Source organism: Leiobunum rupestre, chromosome 3, assembly GCF_980474605.1.
Source record: "Leiobunum rupestre chromosome 3, qqLeiRupe1.1.hap1, whole genome shotgun sequence".
In the NCBI taxonomy this organism is placed as follows: domain Eukaryota; kingdom Metazoa; phylum Arthropoda; class Arachnida; order Opiliones; family Sclerosomatidae; genus Leiobunum; species Leiobunum rupestre.
In genome coordinates this window covers 33,605,331-33,626,615 of record NC_143386.1, presented here as the reverse complement: position 1 = coordinate 33,626,615, position 21,285 = coordinate 33,605,331, and the positions used below count along the sequence as shown (strand labels likewise).

General features: G+C 32.7%; 4 protein-coding genes across 5 annotated transcripts in view; 2 read left to right on the top strand and 2 right to left on the bottom strand.

The window, feature by feature from the left end:
- Nucleotides 1-410: 410 nt before the first annotated feature.
- LOC149951547 (uncharacterized) lies at nucleotides 411-1,553 on the top strand. The gene is made up of 2 exons (XM_090169581.1): nucleotides 411-605; nucleotides 669-1,553. The coding sequence occupies exons 1-2, from the start codon at nucleotides 411-413 to the stop codon at nucleotides 1,551-1,553; spliced, it is 1,080 nt and encodes a 359-aa protein (XP_090025707.1).
- An 851-nt stretch (nucleotides 1,554-2,404) lies between these two features.
- LOC149951546 (uncharacterized) lies at nucleotides 2,405-3,021 on the top strand. The gene is made up of 3 exons (XM_090169580.1): nucleotides 2,405-2,617; nucleotides 2,680-2,809; nucleotides 2,867-3,021. The coding sequence occupies exons 1-3, from the start codon at nucleotides 2,405-2,407 to the stop codon at nucleotides 3,019-3,021; spliced, it is 498 nt and encodes a 165-aa protein (XP_090025706.1).
- Nucleotides 3,022-3,135: 114 nt separating this feature from the next.
- LOC149951545 (uncharacterized) lies at nucleotides 3,136-5,086 on the bottom strand. Its single transcript, XM_090169579.1, has 8 exons — nucleotides 5,048-5,086; nucleotides 4,797-4,836; nucleotides 4,548-4,700; nucleotides 4,397-4,493; nucleotides 4,273-4,328; nucleotides 4,132-4,205; nucleotides 3,937-4,056; nucleotides 3,136-3,876 (listed from the first exon to the last, which is right to left on the bottom strand). The coding sequence occupies exons 1-8, from the start codon at nucleotides 5,084-5,086 to the stop codon at nucleotides 3,646-3,648; spliced, it is 810 nt and encodes a 269-aa protein (XP_090025705.1). The 3' UTR covers nucleotides 3,136-3,645.
- A 410-nt stretch (nucleotides 5,087-5,496) lies between these two features.
- The window catches only part of LOC149951544 (uncharacterized), a 35,703-nt gene continuing 19,914 nt past the window's right edge, over nucleotides 5,497-21,285 (bottom strand). For both annotated transcript variants that reach the window (XM_090168091.1, XM_090168092.1), the window contains 18 exons: nucleotides 20,578-20,750; nucleotides 19,276-19,382; nucleotides 19,121-19,193; nucleotides 18,583-18,678; nucleotides 18,325-18,498; nucleotides 17,833-17,967; nucleotides 17,670-17,754; nucleotides 16,920-17,011; nucleotides 16,782-16,844; nucleotides 15,889-15,981; nucleotides 15,759-15,818; nucleotides 14,951-15,109; nucleotides 14,175-14,338; nucleotides 13,224-13,302; nucleotides 13,025-13,162; nucleotides 12,852-12,954; nucleotides 11,434-11,508; nucleotides 5,497-5,701 (listed from right to left, as the gene is read on the bottom strand). In XM_090168091.1, coding sequence (XP_090024217.1) covers nucleotides 5,649-5,701; nucleotides 11,434-11,508; nucleotides 12,852-12,954; nucleotides 13,025-13,162; nucleotides 13,224-13,302; nucleotides 14,175-14,338; nucleotides 14,951-15,109; nucleotides 15,759-15,818; nucleotides 15,889-15,981; nucleotides 16,782-16,844; nucleotides 16,920-17,011; nucleotides 17,670-17,754; nucleotides 17,833-17,967; nucleotides 18,325-18,498; nucleotides 18,583-18,678; nucleotides 19,121-19,193; nucleotides 19,276-19,382; nucleotides 20,578-20,750 — 1,922 coding nt within the window. In that variant the 3' untranslated portion in view covers nucleotides 5,497-5,648. The remainder of the gene's footprint in view (nucleotides 5,702-11,433; nucleotides 11,509-12,851; nucleotides 12,955-13,024; nucleotides 13,163-13,223; nucleotides 13,303-14,174; nucleotides 14,339-14,950; nucleotides 15,110-15,758; nucleotides 15,819-15,888; nucleotides 15,982-16,781; nucleotides 16,845-16,919; nucleotides 17,012-17,669; nucleotides 17,755-17,832; nucleotides 17,968-18,324; nucleotides 18,499-18,582; nucleotides 18,679-19,120; nucleotides 19,194-19,275; nucleotides 19,383-20,577; nucleotides 20,751-21,285) is intronic.

Here is a 21,285-nt window from a genome sequence, read left to right as displayed (position 1 = left end):
CTTTAGGCCATAAATACTACGCTTGCCTGTGAGTAACCATGGACTAAATAATGTATACACAGGGACGGTTCGCAAGCCGTACTCTCCTTTTAAAAAAGGCAACAGAGTTTTGTTAAATGTCTTTCCCTCTTCCACCCCCTCCTCCGGCAAGCTAGCCGAGTCAAACGTCATAAAACGGAAAAGGATGTGCCGCTATCTTTTGGCAGTAGTTTGAATTTTTCTGTAAATTTTCGTCTGCTAACAAATAAACGGTTTCTATGAAGACATAGCCTAGTTAAGAAAAGGATTGAACTTTTAATATTTGAAATATACTTTTAAGAAAAGTGATTTGCAAAATAATAATTATGAGAAACAAATTGTGTGTTTACCCTGCTTGTAAAAGTGACTCTAGGTATTATGATAAAGAACATATGAAAGACGTTTTCTTTATACCTTTTCCCAAGGCTAAGAAGAGTTTTGATACGTGTCAAAGATGGATAATTTGGTTAAATCGAAGTGACTACCCATTAGACAGAGTAAATAGTAATACATACTTATGTTCAAACCATTTTGTGGGTGGTAAGGGACCATCGGAACAGTTTCCAGACCCAATTCATAATCATTCTGTGAGTACTATATTTACTAAAATAATTTGAATGAGAATAAAGAATAAGTTTTTGTTTTTGTAGGAGTATGTATCAATACTGAAACGCAACATTACATCTGCAACGGCTATGGTGCAAAATGTTCCACAAGAAACTTTGTTGTACTCCGTTAATGGCAAGGAGAATTTAAAAAAACCACAAGTACCGCAGCTAAACCTATTACAGGACGGAGATAATTCTAGCACTAAAACTCATTTAGATGACTTTTTATCCGACTGCACAAATATGGACACAACTGAATTTCATGATAGTAGTATTCCTGCCCTCAATTTAAATGATCTGGTTGCGGGTTTCTCTCTGCCATTTGAGTGGGCAATGAGTCGGGTGAAAGATGGCCTGAAATTTTATAAATTTAAGGAAGGGACCGATACTGTTGTGTTTTCTGTCAAACTGGATGAAGAATTCTCTACCAAGTATGAAATCTTTGGGAAACTACTTGAAAATATTGATGTCTACAAACTTCCTTTTAAAATAAACTCCAAAGAAAATTTGAAACGTGTGCTGATCTTGTTAATCGGCTACAATCTATGCGGTGGAAATGGAGACATTGCTATGGCTAATATTTTTGAAAACCGGCCACAAAATAATGGATATAAAAATTCTGTTACTGGAGCTATTCACAGTGTGACTTGTGAATTACTATTGAAAGACAGTCTCCGGAGAAGGTGTTTCTTTTGCGCCAAACAACGTTTAAGTTTTCAAGTTACACTAAGTAGGAAGAAAAAGAAAACCGAAACTAGTATTACCAAGTTTTCAAATCTAAGTAAAGTTGACTTAGAGCAGAAACTTAGAAAGAGTAAAAATTTGGAGATTAATGTTAAAAGAAAACTTGAAAGGCTACAACGCAAAATGATGAAACAAATAACAAAAAAAGGGAAAACAGATAGAAGTATCGGACCAAGATCATGAATACCTTTTAAAGATATTAGAGGAAGGAGTCAATTTGGAGCATGACAAACAAAATAATGATTTATCTCGGCTTTTTTTAAGAACGCAACTAAAAATGTTAACTCAAAAGGATAAGAACAGACGGCGATGGCACGCTCTTGTAATACAATGGTGCTTATTCATGTACGCTAAAAGTCCAAGTCTTTATAAGTCCCTCAATGAATCTGGAGTCCTTATACTTCCATCAAAGTACTTTGTAATTGTTGCGGATGAAATTAAAGTTGAAGAGGATTTGGTCCCCAGGGTGGAAAGCGGAGATGTTATTGGATATGTTCATTTGAACGAAACTGACCAAAAGCTATCGTAATTGCAGTCCAAACTCTATAAAGAGAAGCCTTTAGCTTCACATATTCTCCAGTTTATGATCAGAGGTATAACGAATGGTTTTCAACGCCCTTTCGCACACTTTGCGACACATTCTTTAACTGCAGAAACTTTAGACTCATTATTATGGGAAGCGTTAAAAAAACTAGAACTTTCAGGGTTCCAAATTTTGTGTGTTGTAGGTGATGGAGCTGCAACTAACCGCAAGTGTTTCAACTTGAATTGCAAGGAGCATCCATTCAAATGCAAAAACCCATTTGATGCAACCAGAGATATTTATTTCATATGCGATGTGCCCCATTTAATAAAAACTGTACGTAACTGCCTTGAAAGAAGCAAAGAGATTGGTGGCTCACGAATAATGCAAATAAATGGAGAAAAATTAACTTGGAACATTCTACAAAATTTGTTTAAAAAGATATGGATCAACCTGGAAATCTAAGAAAACTACATAAACTTACATCAACCATTTATACTTGGAAAACCGCATGAAATTTAAACTAGCCACTCAGGTACTGAGTAAGTCAGTAGAAAATGCACTTAAGGCCGAGCATGAGGAGGACCATAAGGAATTGACTAGATTTGTTGGTACCTTCAACAAATGGTTTGACCTAATGAACGTGGGTCATTTGTATGAAGGTTATCATTCGAGAAACCCAGACCTAAATCCTTATACAACTAAAAATGATCGAAGACTTAAAGTAAATACTCATATTATAGAACAAAAATGTTGTGAATGTAATAAAAATTATTATTTTTACAGTGGCTAACTGAAGATTTCCTTGGATACCTTGACGAGTGGGAAGACTATGTAAACCACTTGGATGTAAAGCCTGATCAAAAGAAACGAATGCTGCTCAGCAGAGAAACACTTTCTGGGTTACGACAAACTAGTAGGCTCTTTAAGATAAATACCTTGACAACGTGTAACAAATTTTTAATCATTACAGCACATGCGATGCTGGAAATAATCCCTTTTCTACTTGAAAAGGGAGCAACTTTTGTCCTCACTGCAAGGCTAAATCAAGACCCAGTAGAGCAGCTATTCAGCAAGCATAGGAAAGCTTGTAAAGCTGGCTCCAAACCAACAGTTTATCAGTACTGACGTAATGGTCTAAGGCTACAAACACTCAAGGAAGGAAATGTTATTGTGAAATCTATTGGTTCAAACACAGAAACCAATAAAGGTAAAAACATGTTTATTGAAAATAGTGAACCTTTAACTTTTGCATTATAAAAAATACCTTAATTTTTTGGACTATTGCATTTATAAATTTATCACAGTTTTATGTTTAATTTTGTACTTATTTCATTTTTAACTGCTGTTTCAGCTTTAGCACGTGTGTTTTCCTTTGAAATACTCTTTGTTTGCATTCTTTTATTTCTTGCTTGACACTTTATGTTGATCCTAATTTTTTTTGTGTGCCCATTGCCAGCAGTGTTAATAGATGTTGAAACAATTGTTTGGAAAATTGATTCGCCCTTCTCTTCACTCACTTCAGCTTGTTGGCAAATTTCATTCCATTGCATTTTTAAATTTCCATCTTCTTTTATCGAATAAAGAGTCCTATTTTTTTTGGGCTACATAGGTGTTGTTGTAATATTTAAGTATGTGAGTGAATATTTGGGTGAACAATTCAAATGCTTCCCTTGTTGGGTATTTGAGCCCATTTCTGTTTTGTCGATCAATCCAGTCCCTCAGTGTTTTATCCACATTTTCAACATTCATTTATCTCATAACCCTTCCAATTTTATGACTTTCTGGTGATTTTGAAGGTTTGAGTAGTTTGTTTAATATTGCACCACTAACGTAATATAATATATCACTATTTTCTTGATCACCTTTTATCACATCTGCTTCTTCTTTCAAGATCCTTTTCGCATTTAACATTAAACTGTTATACAAAGGCCAAAGAAAATGTTTTATGCCTTTTTCTTTTTCAGAGTCGCTTAATTCAAGCTGCAAAAACAGTTGAAAAATTACTTCAAATAATTGGATAATACAAATTAGTAAAACTACCTCGGTTTTGGTATCTGTTTGAATAAGTGGGATCAAACTAGACAAGAATAAAGTTTTATGCTTTTCATAAATGTTATCCTCTCTCGTTTTGGTGAATATATCTTCATAATAGCTTTTCAACTGTGTATATATTTTAGATTCTTTGGGAATAAAAGTGAGCCAAGACATGAATTTGGCTTGGTTATCGTTACTAACTAATTTCTTTAAATCGTCCAATGATGTAATGGCTTCAGTCCATGCAGTATCGAAAATGTTGTCATATGATACAACTAAAAATATTACAAACATTAGTATCACGCGTAAATAAAAGGTCTCCAATTCCAGGGAAAACCTTACCAGATATTAACTGATTTTTTAAAGGCTCTTTCTTCTTTCTCACAGTCTTTTTCTTTCTGAAATATAAAGTAATTAAAATAAACAACTGAAAAACTATAATAAAAGTGAAGGAGCAATATCTTACTGAGAAGTCGATGCATCATCATTTAGGACATTGATTAGGTCTGATTTTGAAATTACTGGTGCTTTTTCTTCATTTAAATCATAATTGATATTTGAATCTATACATAAAGTTTTATTAAATTAAAGATTTTAAATATTCAAATTAACATTACCATTTGATATATCATCAAATATATGCACAGCAGAACGATTCTTAATTCCAGAAAGAACTTTTCCTTGAACTACTTCCCTTTCAATGTCACTATCTGTAACCTCTGCTTGTTCTACAAGTTCATTCCAATTTAAATTTCGAAAGTCGTCATCATCTTGAAAATAAATGAAACCATTAGCATTTACCAATGATTTTAAAGTTCGAAAAGTTTTGTGCATCACACTAAGCCTTGTCACTAAAATTAACTAACCAATTTCGCCATCGCTTAAATCCAAGTTTTTGCTTTTTTTCTACTGTGGTGATATATTGAACAACGTTTCGTAGTTATGAGATGAAAAGTTCATTATTGTAAATACAATAAATTTAAATATACCTACATTAATAAAACCTTAATTTCGAAATCGGCCACATTGTATTTTCAAAAGCGACTACTGCTATTTTTGCATTCCCATTTCCCACCATACGTTTATTCCCCCTGATTCCCCTCCCCCCTTGACTCACTTTCCCTTTAGTTCCGGGAAGAGAAGCTAGAGGGCACATTTAGCAGTCGTTAGCCGACAAAATTCCGTTGCGAACCGTCCCTGTGTATACATTATTTAGTCCATGGAGTAACTCTCACGTCTAAGTGGAAAGTGTAGTATATACAGTAAATGTTAATTAAATAGAAATCAAGAGCGGATCCAAATCTCATTGGATCCCAACCAGATCCAAATATCCTTAGATCCAGATGGGATCCGAATCTCATTGGATCAAGAACGGATCCAATTTTCATTGGATCAAGACCCTTGGATCCCAAATAGATAACAGTTGGATCCAGAGAAGTCTGTAATTGGATCCCCGTTTGATCTGTCCAATTTTTGATGAAATTTGGATCAAATTTTGATCCACCGTTTTTGTAAGGGTAGAAATTATTATTAATATACAAACTTTTTTTAAATAAATTTATTTGTCTAATAATCAATATTTATGTCTCATCAAAAACAAAAGTTATTCCCTGATATGGAATGTCACATAATACTTAAAGATATTTGGCTAGGCCGCTTTCCTTAATTTTACTTTACATTTAATTGTAATAAATAAGAACTCATTATGTATCACAAAATTATTCGACTTTTTGTAACGTTCCTTTGTTGGCATCCAGTATAGCAACATCACCTAGATGACGAAAGAAATGAGTCAGTCAGTTTTATGTGAAATGGACGAATTAATTTAAGGTTAAACCCTGCGAATGTTTAGTACTGGCGTCTGACGCTAGATGGGGTAAGAGCTCTCAAAGTTTCAATCACCCTCACCTTTTGAATATTTCCTAATTCTAACGTACAGAAAGTAAATTAAATTGAACATGAGCAGAAATTTTGGAGGCATTACGGGTTAACCATTTCTCAAGCGATTTACTCATCGAAAAAGATGGCTAAAGTATATACCTATGCCGATATAAAATATTTTTACTATGTCCCCTCGGAGGGGTTTTACAGTCACCGTGTCTGATTGTCTGTGTGTGTGTCTGTCCTGCGAACGCGTTCGCATTTTCGGTGCAAAGCGTAATCACTGCGTACGCAGTTTCCCGAATTCACCGCGTTCGCAGTGGCTTGGAATGAGGAAAAGGTTTTTACAAAACGTCTCTCTTCGTTTCTTCGGCTGCGTATTGTAATTTTCCGGACGGAGCGCTAAGCGTTAGGTTATACGTCTTAGCATCCAGATGGCAGGGTTTCCACCAAATGTTCACGGTATTCGTCTTAGTATCAATCTGCGATTTTATGGCGCCAGCCGGGAATCGAACCCGGGTCTACTGCGTGCAAGAGATTTACTCTAACCACTGAGCCACCGACGCGAGACTTACTAAACTACGGTGTTTTTCGAAAACAGCTTTGGCAAATGTAATTTACGAAGTTATAACGATAGGTACTATAATTTAATCTACATCATTTTAAATATTTCTAAATTATATAAATCGTATATTCAATTAAATATTAATAAATTATATGAATCGTATATTCAATTAAATATTAATAAATTATATGAATCGTATATTCAATTAAATATTAATAAATTATATGAATCGTATATTCAATTAAATATTAATAAATTATATGAATCGTATATTCAATTAAATATTAATAAATTATATTAATCGTATATTCAATTAAATATTAATAAATTATATTAATCGTATATTCAATTAAATATTAATAAATTATATTAATCGTATATTCAATTAAATATTAATAAATTATATTAATCGTATATTCAATTAAATATTTATAAATTATATTAATCGTATATTCAATTAAATATTTATAAATTATATTAATCTTATATTTAATTAAATATTTATAAATTATATTAATCTTATATTTAATTAAATATTTATAAATTATATTAATCTTATATTTAATTAAATATTTATAAATTATATTAATCTTATATTTAATTAAATATTTATAAATTATATTAATCTTATATTTAATTAAATATTTATAAATTATATTAATCGTATATTCAATTAAATATTTATAAATTATATTAATCGTATATTCAATTAAATATTTATAAATTATATTAATCTTATATTTAATTAAATATTTATAAATTATATTAATCTTATATTTAATTCAATATTTATAAATTATATTAATCTTATATTTAATTAAATATTTATAAATTATATTAATCTTATATTTAATTAAATATTTATAAATTATATTAATCTTATATTTAATTAAATATTTATAAATTATATTAATCTTATATTTAATTAAATATTTATAAATTATATTAATCTTATATTTAATTAAATATTTATATATTATATTAATCTTATATTAAATTAAATATCTGTAAATTATATTAATCTTATATTTAATTAAATATTTATAAATTATATTAATCTTATATTTAATTAAATATTTATAAATTATATTAATCGTATATTCAATTAAATATTTATAAATTATATTAATCGTATATTCAATTAAATATTTATAAATTATATTAATCTTATATTTAATTAAATATTTATAAATTATATTAATCTTATATTTAATTAAATATTTATAAATTATATTAATCTTATATTTAATTAAATATTTATAAATTATATTAATCTTATATTTAATTAAATATTTATAAATTATATTAATCTTATATTTAATTAAATATTTATAAATTATATTAATCTTATATTTAATTAAATATTTATAAATTATATTAATCTTATATTTAATTAAATATTTATATATTATATTAATCTTATATTAAATTAAATATCTGTAAATTATATTAATCTTATATTTAATTAAATATTTATAAATTATATTAATCTTATATTTAATTAAATATTTATAAATTATATTAATCTTATATTTAATTAAATATTTATAAATTATATTAATCTTATATTTAATTAAATATTTATAAATTATATTAATCTTATATTTAATTAAATATTTATAAATTTTATTAATCTTATATTTAATTAAATATTTATAAATTATATTAATCTTATATTTAATTAAATATTTATAAATTATATTAATCTTACGTTTAATTAAATATTTTAGTATTTTAATGTAAAATTTGATCGTGATCTGGAATTGAACTCGGATCGCATTGTTCCAATGCGGATAGTTCACCGCCGAGCAATTGACTTCCTTAGGAAAACTATTTAAGTAAAGGAACCATTATGATAAGGTGAGTTTTGATACTAAACGGATGAATACAATATCTGAATATATTGTTTATTGAACTTTGTTTTTTTAATTTTTGTGAACTTGTTAAAGTCTAAATATTTTACGTATGAAAATATAAAGGTCAAATCTTGTTTTAGCGCAGTCAGCAGATAAAATGGTTTAAGGGTCGAACCCGTTAGTTTTTTGTAATTTATTTCGTTTTTTCAGTCTTTTTTTATTTATTGTGTGTTTAGCGTATTAGTTTTCAAGAGTAATAGTTCATTTATGAAGAAAATATCGAGTTGTTTACATAGTGGTCTTGGTTTTTAACTGGGTCGTTATTACTTCGTAATTTATTTTAAAAGTTTTCTCGACGGATTAAGATGTTTAATGCAGTTCATCAATTGGGTTCATTTGTTTTTTATAAAGAGCCCTAACTTTTCCGTCTACGGTCATTTATTGATATGCGAGCTGTCGTTTAGTCAAAGGGCGTTCTGTGCTTTCTGAATGGTAAGTTTTTCGCTTCTTCTTAATTCATCTTTTATTGGTGTGGATATTTGGACGATTAATAATGCAGTTATTGATTTCCTGGGTGTGCGAGTCAGTATATGATATTGGAAATTGGACGGTATGTCACAACGTCAACAGGAAGTCTACGAGTCGTCCACTACCAGATGTCGAATATAGCTATTCTACGGTATCTTTTTCAAGGGCGAGTGTTGAAATAAAATGAGCGTTAAAGATGCGGCAAGTATTTCGTAAGCGAGAAAATACAAATACCCTCTGTAGATATTTATTTCATTAAAATTTGCTTCGTATTATATTTAACTGATAAACTTGTTCTGTAGATAGGGTTAAATTCAATTGCGCATTGTTTTAGTACGTCTAACTCGCTGTTGTAACTACTTAATTTATATTATTCTGAATAAATTAAACTCGGTTGTTTCGTCTCAATTATTTCAATTAAAATTAAAATTTTATTTCGGGCGGGATTGAACCGGGATTACGTTTTTAGTAAATAACTCTGAATTGCGGAGATATCTTTAAAGGGAATATAACCTCTGGTATTTCTGTCGCCCTCCGAGGGTTCCAATATTGTCCGCTGCCTCCCATGGCTTTTCACACTTGCGGCGCTGATAATCGCTGATTGTGATGGGAATAAAGGAAATTGATGGGGTCTTCCATAAAGAACGCGTTGGAGGTTCTATTCCCTTTAAGGCACGTCTCGAGAAATTAATACCACTAGGGACAATTCTTCAGAGGAGAGGTATATTTTGGCTTGCCAACTTGTTTATAAAATATCGTAAAGGGAATAAATGAAAAATTTAGTCCTTCTTGTTCCTAGTCTAAGCTTACAAAATATATAAAAAAAATTTCAGAAAATATAATTTTTACCGTGTTTCACCTTAAGAAAAAGCTCAAATGCGGATAAATGTTAAATTGTCAGACAATGAAATCGATAAACTTATTTCAATACCTTATCTTTGTTTTTCGAACAATATTTAAAATTTATCCTGCCCGACCGAACTCGAAACGAAATTTCAATATTATTGAGAGTTATCAGAATTTATAGCCCGGTAAGAAAAAGAACCACACCACCGGAGGCCTATCATCAGAATGCCCTACGCCAGCGTCCACAAGCCCGGACAGGTGACAAAACCAGAATGGGCAGTAGAACCCTACTACTGATGGTCGCACCCTCGACGCAAGCCGCTCAACCCAGCAGAAGGCGCAGCAATGGGATGACCAGCCCGCCACTTCGCACACAGCAGTGGGATAGAGAGCGGATGGTCTGGCAACGTAGAGGTAAGGCAAGGTAGAAGGCCAAGCCCTTTGGAGAGAGCTCCTAAAGGGGAAGGGCGGGCACACGGCAGCCCGCATAACCCGGCACAGCTGGCACCGGATATCCCGGTGGAACCCCAAAAGGCCGGGAGATGGGTCCGCAGCCCCACAGCAGGCTACCCAATCCGCCGAGGTGGCCAGTTTGTCCAGCCCCTCTCCGTTAGCCCGGGCCGAAGCCCAGTATCCAGCCCACACCTGACCGAAGTCGGAGGTCGGAGATAGGACCATTTGGACGGAGCTAACATCTCCCAGTGCGCCACCGCCCTTATGGGTTACAAGAGCCGGACGCCGACTCCCCGGTAAAGCCACCAGTTATTGCACACTCCGACCCCTTGAGGGCCAATATTATTGAGAGTATCGATAATGGCTGTTTTCAAATGACTATCAAGGCCCCCTTAAGTTTGAAACGAATGAGATTTTAACGTTAGACAAATGACTGGCCAAACTGGATACATGAATCCATCTGGTGGTGAAAAATTGAAACTTATGCACAAATCCCCCAATGCATGCTACCAGATGGCAAGAGGTAGTATAGGTGGTAGGGGTGTGATGGGTTGGGAGAATATGCTCTTTTTCTCCGCCAGGTAGCGTAGATTTTTCCCTGTCTATTGCTGAATACACGTGCCTTTATGGCCAAATTCAAACTTAGGGGGCATTCAAACTGGTAAATCCAGAGCTTTAGGCCCTTTGTCAATTTGGAATTTGCACTTACAAGGAGACTACCCGAGGTGGTTATCACCGATTTTGTTGAAACTCGGGGGTTAGGTAGACCTTATGGTAGTATAAAAATTGCCAAAGGGAAAAGTTGCAAAGGGCTTTAGTTTTCCCATGACAACCGAAAATGTTTTTGATATCTCAAAACAAAATCTCCATTTAAAAAAGCATGGGATTTTCTGGGTTTCACAGGGTACTTATTAAATAAAAAAATATATATTTTCAAAACTTACCCAAAAAGATAAATTTGACCTATTTTGGGTAAAATTAACCAAGGTTTTTGGGTAAAATTGATCGATTTTGATTAAATTTTAATACAATTTGGGTAACCGAGAAAATCCCATGCTTTTTTAAATGGAGAGGTCAAAACATTTTCGGTTTCCATAGGAAAACAAAAACCCATGGCAACTTTTTCCTTTGGAAATTTTTATACTACCATAAGGTCTACCTAACCCCCGAGTTTCAACAAAATCGGTGATAACCACCTCGGGTAGTCTCCTTGTTAGTATTATTTCAGATAGGGCATGCATGCTGATCCCCAATGTCTGCTAACCCGTGCTAGGACATGTTTTTAACGTAACTGTCTACACTACTGAAACACCAAAATAACTAAACTTCAAATAACAATTAAAAGGAAACAGAACCATGTTAAGTTAAACTGACCTGTCTTGAAAACGGACGTGGCTCCGTGAAGACCCACCACACAAGGTAGTCCGTATTCTCGAGCAACGACGGCTCCTAAAAGTCACATTGCGAATTAGAAAATTCGTTAACATATTATGTACTATAAACCGAGGGGCTAATCACTCTCTGAAAATCTGTACACCGATTACACAAATATGAAAATTAGTACAGCCTTTGGTAGTGCTAAATCTGTACTCACTTACGTAATCATTTTAGTGCAGTCAAAGCTGCAGGCTTGTACACCGATTACGGGTAGTGATCAGCCCCTCGCTTTAAACAGAAACATCTGGAATTGCTACACCGTTGGATGTAAAATACCTTTTCGCAATCGATTGGTAAAACATAACGTTTTGCTTCGCTATTATTTTTAATAAATAAAATTTTTTAAATAAAAATATTGAAACAGTACACCAAATCTTGATAAAATTGTCGCCAAATTTTAGTGGTGTTGCTAGGATTTTGGTTCGGAGGAGGAACCCTATTAGCTAAATAAATTTAATATTTAAATAACGTTCCTTTTGGGGGCACGACTACTCTGTGAGCCACTGATCATCTCACTGCATAGTGCCTTTTAGTAAGGTTGTTACGTAATTTGTTAAGGGCCATGATCATTTTAGATGAATGTATATCAATATCCTAGGCAAAGTGACAATTTAAAATATTTCTAGTTAGTAGTAAATTACAGTATAGATTAGAGGTTTTAATCTGTACTATAAATTACTATACTGTAAAAATTTCTTTCATCCAAAAAAACCTTGATAAGATAAACTAGTAAATACGACTTACATTATCATAATAAATTATGTAAATCGAAATAAAAACTTAATTATCTCAAATTCAAAAATACTAAGTTTTGTCATGGAACATCCGACTTATTACAAGCATTAAATTCATTGCATAACCGGCAAAATATTATTATGGGGACTCATAAAGGTCCCCGTTAGATTATTTCGCTTTCTTTACGTTGCTTAATACCCTCCAAACAACTGTTTTAATAAGAAAGAAAAACTGAGTACAATACATCCTTGAAATTAAGGATATTTGCTAAAGAGTGAAGACCTAACATTTTCGAAGTTTAATTTGCTGTTTATTGAATGGCAAAAAAAATGAGAAGGAATTCAACTGAGTAGGGAAGCTTCCCTTTTAGGGGCCCGGTACAATAGGGGCCTATCAGCTAGCCCGTCACCAGTACCCCCCTTGAAAATTTCCGTTAGAAGGGCCCTCAATGACATAATTTGCCCCGGGGCCCGAAATGTCTCTGCACGGCCCTGTGGACCATCATTATTAAATGATGATCTCGACTTTAAAAGTGGAGATCTTTGGAATTGGACCGTATGCTTGACTTTTATCATTCGGGAATTGTGCATGTTCAAATTAACAATAATAAGGAATGTTACCATGAGAGATTAGTCCACCCAATTCCGTGACGACTCCGGAAAGGATGGGAAAGTAAGGACTCCATCCAATGTCAGTACTGTAGGCTATCAGAATTTCGCCGGCCTAATAACACATTTTCATTTTGTAAATTGTTACTCTAAAAGATTAGTTTTAAATAAATGAGTTCAAGTACCTGGATAGAAGCGGCTTCTTCCAAATTATTCGCCACTCTGACACGCGCTTTAACGACCCCTTGACTGACCGGTGTCCCTCTCATGACCAATCCTCCTTCGGCCACTTCAAAGGTAGCTATGGAATCTTCGGCATTTACCTGCAAAAATAAATTGAGTAATTTGACTATTCCAATATCATTTCGGGCGGTTGAAGCTTACTGGTTTGGCGAAGCCTTTCATAATTTCTGGAAATCTGTATGAATCTACCAAAGGATGCAATTTCTTCCTCCTTGAGGCTCTATAACAGAGAGTAATGTAAGATAAAAAATAGATTATTTTTCAACCGTTCTCCATTTCACAAAGGAACCGATATTTTACTGCTTAGTTCAATTAATGTAACATACTCATAAGTATGACATAAAGGTATATTTTTTAAAGAAACCTTTTACGTAAATTGCGTCACTTCTAACTCATTAACTTTAAACATGGACAACGGAAATCAATTGAGTGGAAATTGAAAACCAGCAAAATTCCTCGCACGTTGCTGTCTTTGACAATCGCGCTTCTCGATCACGAGATTGGTTTCCATGGTAACCTTTTTAATGGCACAAGGAATACAGGAATTTTTCATTTACAAGGTTTCATAAAACATTTCTATGGAAATGCTATGCAGAGGCATACTTATAAGTTAAATATGGTGATAGTTAGGAGCAATAAACACAAGGAGAGCACATGTCCAAGACAATTTTGAATGACTCCCCTGTGAGCTTTTACGACAGGGGGTAAAAGAGCACTTCTTTTTGGATGACTGCGGGTACCAAGGGCTCTAGACTATAAAAATTGTCTTGGAACTCGCGTATTTTTGGGAATTATTGTGTTTTCTGCTCCAAGATGACCGTTGGTTTAAATTTTTATTTTCGCCACAAGAGAGTTGCAGTGAAAATTAAATTGAGCTAACCCTAAGTGCATTTTTCTATAACCTAAGTATTTCCTTTATCATCGCCAATAGGTGTTCAATTTTCAAAATCTCGATTCAAAAACCATATAAATATAAATGGTCATCTAACTTCATAAACGGTTTTGAAGCACATGATGTTGTTAGCTAGTAGCGAAACAGAAGATCATAGCACATTATTCTGAGCTAAAACAGTGAACTAAAGTAGTGTTTACTTTTGTATTAGCTTCGGAGATCTCGTGTTGAAGAGTTGATCAATCTCGTACACAGTGAGGAAGTAAAGCAGACTGCTGTCCGGTAATCTGCCTTCGGCCACCATTTTAGCTGCCAATACGCTAAACTGCTGACGAAAGTGGTAGACGGTTTTAATCATGACTGACTGTGAAAGAAAGTTAATAGTTTATTACTTTTAAAACATTTATTAGCAGCAGAAGTCTTTTAGGAAAGAAGAAGTCGGTCTAGCTCCTACAATGGCCAAAAAACATGGAAATAGTCACAAGAAGTATTCCGCGAATGCGATGTACCCACTTCGTGTTTCTTTATATTCTTCTGATATAACTAGACCATTTTTTCATTGAAAGTATGGTGAACCGGGCATAGTTCAATTGTGGCAATAATTTTCCAAATAACATTAAAATAACATATATTTTTTATAAATCTCTTATTTTTAAACGATGTCGAAAATATATTTCCTTTTTGAAAACTTCACTGCACTTATTTAAGGCTAAATGTTTTTTATTTTATCTTAACTTTATTCGCCTTTCCATAATTGTAAATTGATTACTTTATTAGTAATTAAAACGATTTAAGTCAAATAGTAAATGGTGTGGATTGTGTATTGAGGATTTGCTACTTTATAAATTTGTTTTGGTGTAATTAACTATAAAGATTTCAATAAAATGTTGCCTCATTTTCATCAAATCTGTGCTACTAGGTGAGTGGTGCTTTTAAAGTTTGGTGAGAAAAATGTATTTATTTCGAAATCTCATACTTTCGACATTTCCCGGCGTCCCACCGCAGCCTGACAAAAAGGAACCACAATTCTCAACAACAGCTTTGTTTTCCAGCTTAAAGGAATTTTCAGTTTCTTTATAGTTTCCTTCAACTCAGATTTCCTCTTTCCCTCTTTCTGAGTTCCTAAGACCATTCCCTTTGAGGAGAAAACATATACACAAAAACACTGAATTAAAAACTTTCAACTTCATTTAAGGAATAAATAATAATTTCATTTCAAAACGTAATAGTGAGAGCGCATGGTTACAAAAACACCCGAATTGTTCGGAATTAGTAGACAGCTCTGAAAATTGATATACACGTTCCTGGACTCGACTACCTAATTAGAGAAAAAGGTTAAATAGTAAAAAAACGTCAAGTAAAAAAAATATCTCGATGTGGTTCCATATCAGGTTTTAAGAAGTACTATGACACATATCACCGTAAAAAAATTCATAACTTTACCACCTTTACCACCCGAGTTACACGCGATTAACCATTTTTTATTTGCGAAGCTGCGGAGATACGGTGCAACTTAGAGTGTAAATTTGAAAGATGCGCGCGTCCTCGGCAACAAGCGGGTTTTTTGCTTATAAACTTTTTCCATTAGGTTTTTTTGAAAAATAAAAATTAGCTAGTCGAGAGTATAGTTCAAGGCACGTGTATATCTATTTTCAGGGCTATATACCAATTCCGAACAATTTATCACCATGCGCTCTCACTATAAGTAACCGAATGAAATCGTTTTGAATTTTTAAGAATCGTATAGGGTAAAATTGCAATAAAGCTGGATCAACATCCATTACCTGTAAACTCTTCACCAATGGTTTGGGATTAATTCTCCACGGCTCAGATAAGACGTCAAACTACAGTGTTAAAGCAATTAAAACGTGTATTAATTAAGGTAATATTACGGATATTGCAAGATGCATTTACCTCTTTGACGCATCGATGACCGTGTTTATTAAGAAACTTGTGAAAATCTTCGCTGGCTTTCGAGCCAGAAGATCTCAACCATTGTAAAGCATCCTAAAGTATTACATTTATAATTAATTCCGCTGTAGTTCCAACTTATAACCATGGTAATACATAAAGTGTATATAATCAAAGAACTCTGAGATGACTGTCAACTAGGGCTGTGCGAGTACTCGATCAGCATCGAGTACCCGACGATTTTTGAGGCCAGATACTCAAACTCGAACTCAAATAAGAAAATTGTAAATACTCGTCGATTATCGAGTATCAGAAATTTGCCTTCATACAAACGAACATCCCTTGCAATGACCTTGAGTGATTGGCTGGCTGGATTCGTATATAAGTTTTTAAGTTTTGGTTTTGGTTTTAAGAGAGCTCGGAATTATCTCTGCCGTGAGTGCCTGAGTAATGTTCTTTAGTTTAGCGTTTTGTTAATTATTTTTATCTTTTTTAACTTGTTAGTTGTTACCTAACATCCATTTAAGTAGTAACTAGTAGGCTATTTTAAATTTTTCTTAATTACTCGACTATTCGAATAGAACTCGTCGACTAATCAAGTACCGAATGATTTTTATAACAACTCGAGTACTCGAGTACTCGAACGGGTTTTTCTTATTACTTGACTACTCGAACAAGAAAAATTTGGAAATAATCGAATACTCAACAACCCGACTCGGATCAAAATATTACCGGACTCGACTACCCGATGAAAAATTTATTAATACTCGAAACCCGACTCGATTGAATAAAACCACTACTCGCACAGCCCTACTGTCAACAATTTGCAACTGATATACTTATTTTAATTATAAAGAGCAGACTTTGCTATTGTCCATGATACACGTTGAACTTACCTCGAATGACATGGTACGAAAGATTTCAGCATCGATGCAATTACCGATAGAAACTGCTAATTCCTAATAGACAAATAAATTGAATGCAGGGCAATTTTATTGAAATGCTACTCACATTGTCAGTACGAGTTAACCTACTTGCAGAGCAAATGGCACATCTGCGCTTTCAACATCTTTACAAGTGGACAATAATGTGGCAAAGTCGCTGAATACTTTCTCGTTCCACTCATCTACAAATAAACAACATTGTCTTAAGAACACAAACTTTTTATGGGAGCTGCTATTAAGCCGCTGTTAGAACAGATTAGAAAGTATTGAAAAATTTGTAAATCAATAAATAAATGTAAAGGTTCCTATTTCTAACTTTTAAACTAATATCTGGTATCTGCTTCTGTTAGCCTCATCTAAATACGTTAAATCACCTGGTTTTAAATTTAACAAACTATTAAAAACAGCTGCTATTACGTTCTCTTATTCATAAATAATAAACGCATTTGGAGAAAGGATTTTCTATTTTGTACTAAAGTGACGTTAATTGAAAAAAGCATTATCTCACTTCATTTCGTTTCTGATCTGATATCTGAATAAAAACATATTATAAATGTGGTTAAAGAGCCCGGATGAATTTAATTTAAATATTTATATTACTATTAAATTCACTGTTATCTTGTGATGCAGTTATGAAACCAAATGAAAATTGGAACTATAGATCTAGATATCATTGAACTTAAAATACGAACACTTTTTCCTAAATATCATTATAATTAATTAAAATTAATAAAAAGGTTTTTAATGTTTTCGAGTCACGTGAAGTAATAATACTCTATATAGCTTTTGCGTGTTGTCGCGATATGCTCAGATAATTTCAACTAAACTGAAATAGCTTACTTTTATTAGCTTTGGATAAAGTCGAAAGCAGTATTAGTCCATAAAATGATGATGTAAATGATGCTTCACCGTGACAAGATGTGTGCTGTGAGGGTAAAAATCATTATTTTGAACTGGGAGTATACCAAGAACACTAAAATGTAAAGATAAAATTGTGACTAACCACGGCGGTATCAAAGATCTTCATCAGCAGCTCGTGGAAGAATTCTTTCGCGGGAAGATTTTGGTCAATATCCATGTGGTACTGGTGAATGAATTTTGCTGATTTTGCCAGGCGTTTGCTCAAACTCAGAACATCCTACCACATTTTATAAAGAAAAGAGCGTTGTAAACGTGTGTGTTTCAGCTCAGATCCACTAAATACGCAGTTCGTTAAAATTACCGACCGATATCGTATTTACTCTTAACACTAAAGAATTCATTGAATACGGTTACAGTCTACTGAAGTAGATAGTTATTGCTTAATGTTTGGAATCGGCCATTGCGTTGTATTTACAATAAACCAATAATTATAGATCCTGGACTTATGCAGCGATTCATAAACTGCTTCTAGGGAAACAGACATTTTCAGGAATGTCATTAGAGGTTCTATTTTAACGCTGTTTTTTATTCTAGATGGCGCTGAACGAGAATACGAAAGCGGTGTTTCACGTACCCTAGTTAGGTAAATGATGTTTTTCTTGCTATTAATCGTTGGATAGAACTTATTTCGTCTAACAGCTCTGTCTCTCAAATCATCATCGCTAATAAGTCTCCCAAAAAAGGAAATTATGTAGCTTTTCGTAAAGGCATTGAGTTCTCCTTCACTACTTTGAAATCTGTACAGCATCTGACAATTGTGGGAAAACGGTACTTATTATGCACATTAGCATTCCTAAATTTTATAAATCAATTTTGTGTTACCAATACATACGTCTGTTACGTTGAATAGGACGTGTTTGGAGGACAAAATTAAGTTCTTTTGTAAAAATGGATTGATGGTCGTTTGATCCTTCCTCGTGAAATGGTTCTAAAAAGATGCATCAGCAGTCATATACAGGAAGATTAACTTTCAATGTTTTTTATGCATCAATACACCCGATTAAAATTCCACAGAACCATTGAATTTCGGAAATAACCTTGAAAAATTCCCAAATTTCATTGGCCGTATATGCTATCATAATGTACGCAAGAAAAAGAACTAGCTGAAATTCAGGAATAATCTTTAAACGATTCTGTGGCCCTTTCAGTTACACTACAGTTTAGTGTGTTAAAATTTTCTGTACTATTGGCGTGAATTCTTGGAAATTTAGGTACTTAAAAAACTTTACTTTATAAATGTACTTCATAAAAACGCGTTTTGTTTTTCATAATTGTAAAGTATGAAATTTGAACCGTAGAAGTATCGTTAAAATATATTTTAGGGTGGAACTTGTACATTGGGAAGGGTAGGAATTTGATTAAATACTTGCCTGCATTGAAAGCTCAAGAAGTTTAAACAGAAAATTAACTCCTAATTCACTCATAGCTCCGGGCATTACTTCTCTATATATTAAGGATATTGCACAAACAAATAAGGTCACTTCGGTTAAAGTAACTCAAGTAAGGACCGTAAGGTAGAGCTTACCCGACGTTAGCTTTGGACATGCACTCTTTCTCACATCGAAGGTGTACATCAGTTTCGTGAATGATTTCGAAGTCGGTTTCTCGGTCGAACGTCGTAACGGGCCTAGACTAATGTAGGAATAGTTAGCCATTGTGTTAACTAAATGTCTATTCACACGAGCCAAACTTTTTGTCCAACTTTGTTCGAAAACACGGCTTTTTCGTTCTCACACGTTAGACGAAATTGCTCAGAACTCTTAAAAATACCTCTTCTACTACCAAATATGTCCATTTATATCAATAAAGGTATTTAGTTTTAGTAGTACTTTTTTAGTTTTAATAGTATTATTAAGTTTTAATAGTATTATTAAGTTTTAATAGTATTTTTTTAGTTTTAATAGTATTATTAAGTTTTAATAGTATTTTTTAGTTTTAATAGTATATTAGTATTATTTAGTTTTAATAGTATATTAGTATTATTTAGTTTAATAGTATATAAGTATTATTTAGTTTTAATAGTATATTAGTATTATTTAGTTATAATAGTATATTAGTATTATTCAGTTTTAATAGCATTATTTAATTTTAATAGCATTATTTAGTTTTAATAGCGTTATTTAGTGTCAATAGCATTATTTAGTTTTAATAGCATTATTTAGTTTTAATAGCATTATTTAGTTTTACTAGCATTATTTAGTTTTATAGTATTATTTAGTTTTACTAGCATTATTTAGTTTTAATAGTTTTATAGTATTATTTAGTTTTACTAGCATTATTTAGTTTTAATAGTTTTAATAATATTATTTTGTTTTTGTAATGAAAAAAATGTGTATGAAAAGTATTTGATTTAAATGTTTTGAGCTAAGTCTCAGCCATTAAAACCAGCCGTTCGTCCGAACTTGGTCTACAAAAGCGTTTTCTTGGCCATCAATTAACACGTAGCAACTTAATTTGCGACTCGTATTGACCAACAATGTTGTCTCGTTTGAATACGGCTTAACACAACTTATTGGGCACATATTTTTCGAGCGATGTTTGAACAATGCCGGTGTTTCTGGCTGACCAAATAGTTAAATGGAATAAATTTCGTACAAATCATTTTAATTGAAAACTAATAAACGAAAATTTTATTATCACCATCCGATATTAATATAGAAATGAAAGTTTTTAAAAAATTAGGAGTAATTTAGTTCACTATTTAACGAGCGTAATCTCGACAAGTTTTCGTGAAGCGTGTAAACGAAAATGGGTCAAAAACTGTGTTTACAAACAAAATATTTCCTTGTGCGAATAGGATATTCTTACAACTGTTTTTATAATTCACCTGAAGCAGGAATATTTTTCCAGATGCAATTCCCCATTCGATATCGAGGGGACAACCGAACTCTTCTTCCAGCTGGTGTCCCAGTTTCGCCAAATCCAGAGATTCGTGTTTCGTTAGGCAACAAACAGAGGTTTCGGAGTTCGAGACATCCCGTTCAGCAACACCACCGTTTTCTGAAAATAATAATAAGAGTAACATGGTTTCAATTTGAATTTCGGTTCAATTGAGATATTGGATCAGTTTGTAACTAATTATATCTTTGCATAGAAAGGCTTCACATATTTAAGTATAAAGTCATTTTTAAGGAACTGGGATTACCGAAAACAGATAATTACTACAGCTGCTATGTAAGTCGGACATAATTTAATTTAGTGTTGTAAGTCAGAAAATTTCCGCAAAATGACCCAAGCCTTTAATTTTCCGTATTTTTTCGAAAAAAATAAAAAACGTTTTCATTCCATGATTAGTCTAATATTGTTTGCAAATTTAAATAAAGCGGCATTTTCGCCTAATTTTTTCGAATCTTAAAGTAAAACTAAACCTCTAGACTAGCTTTAAACTGATTAACAATGTAACACTATTAATGTTTTGTTGGGAATAAATTCATGAATAACTACTTTAGTATCGTTTTATAATATTTACGGCATACACATCGGTTCTGCTGTACCTAAACTTTTACTACTTTTTCTACTTGTATAAATAAATAGC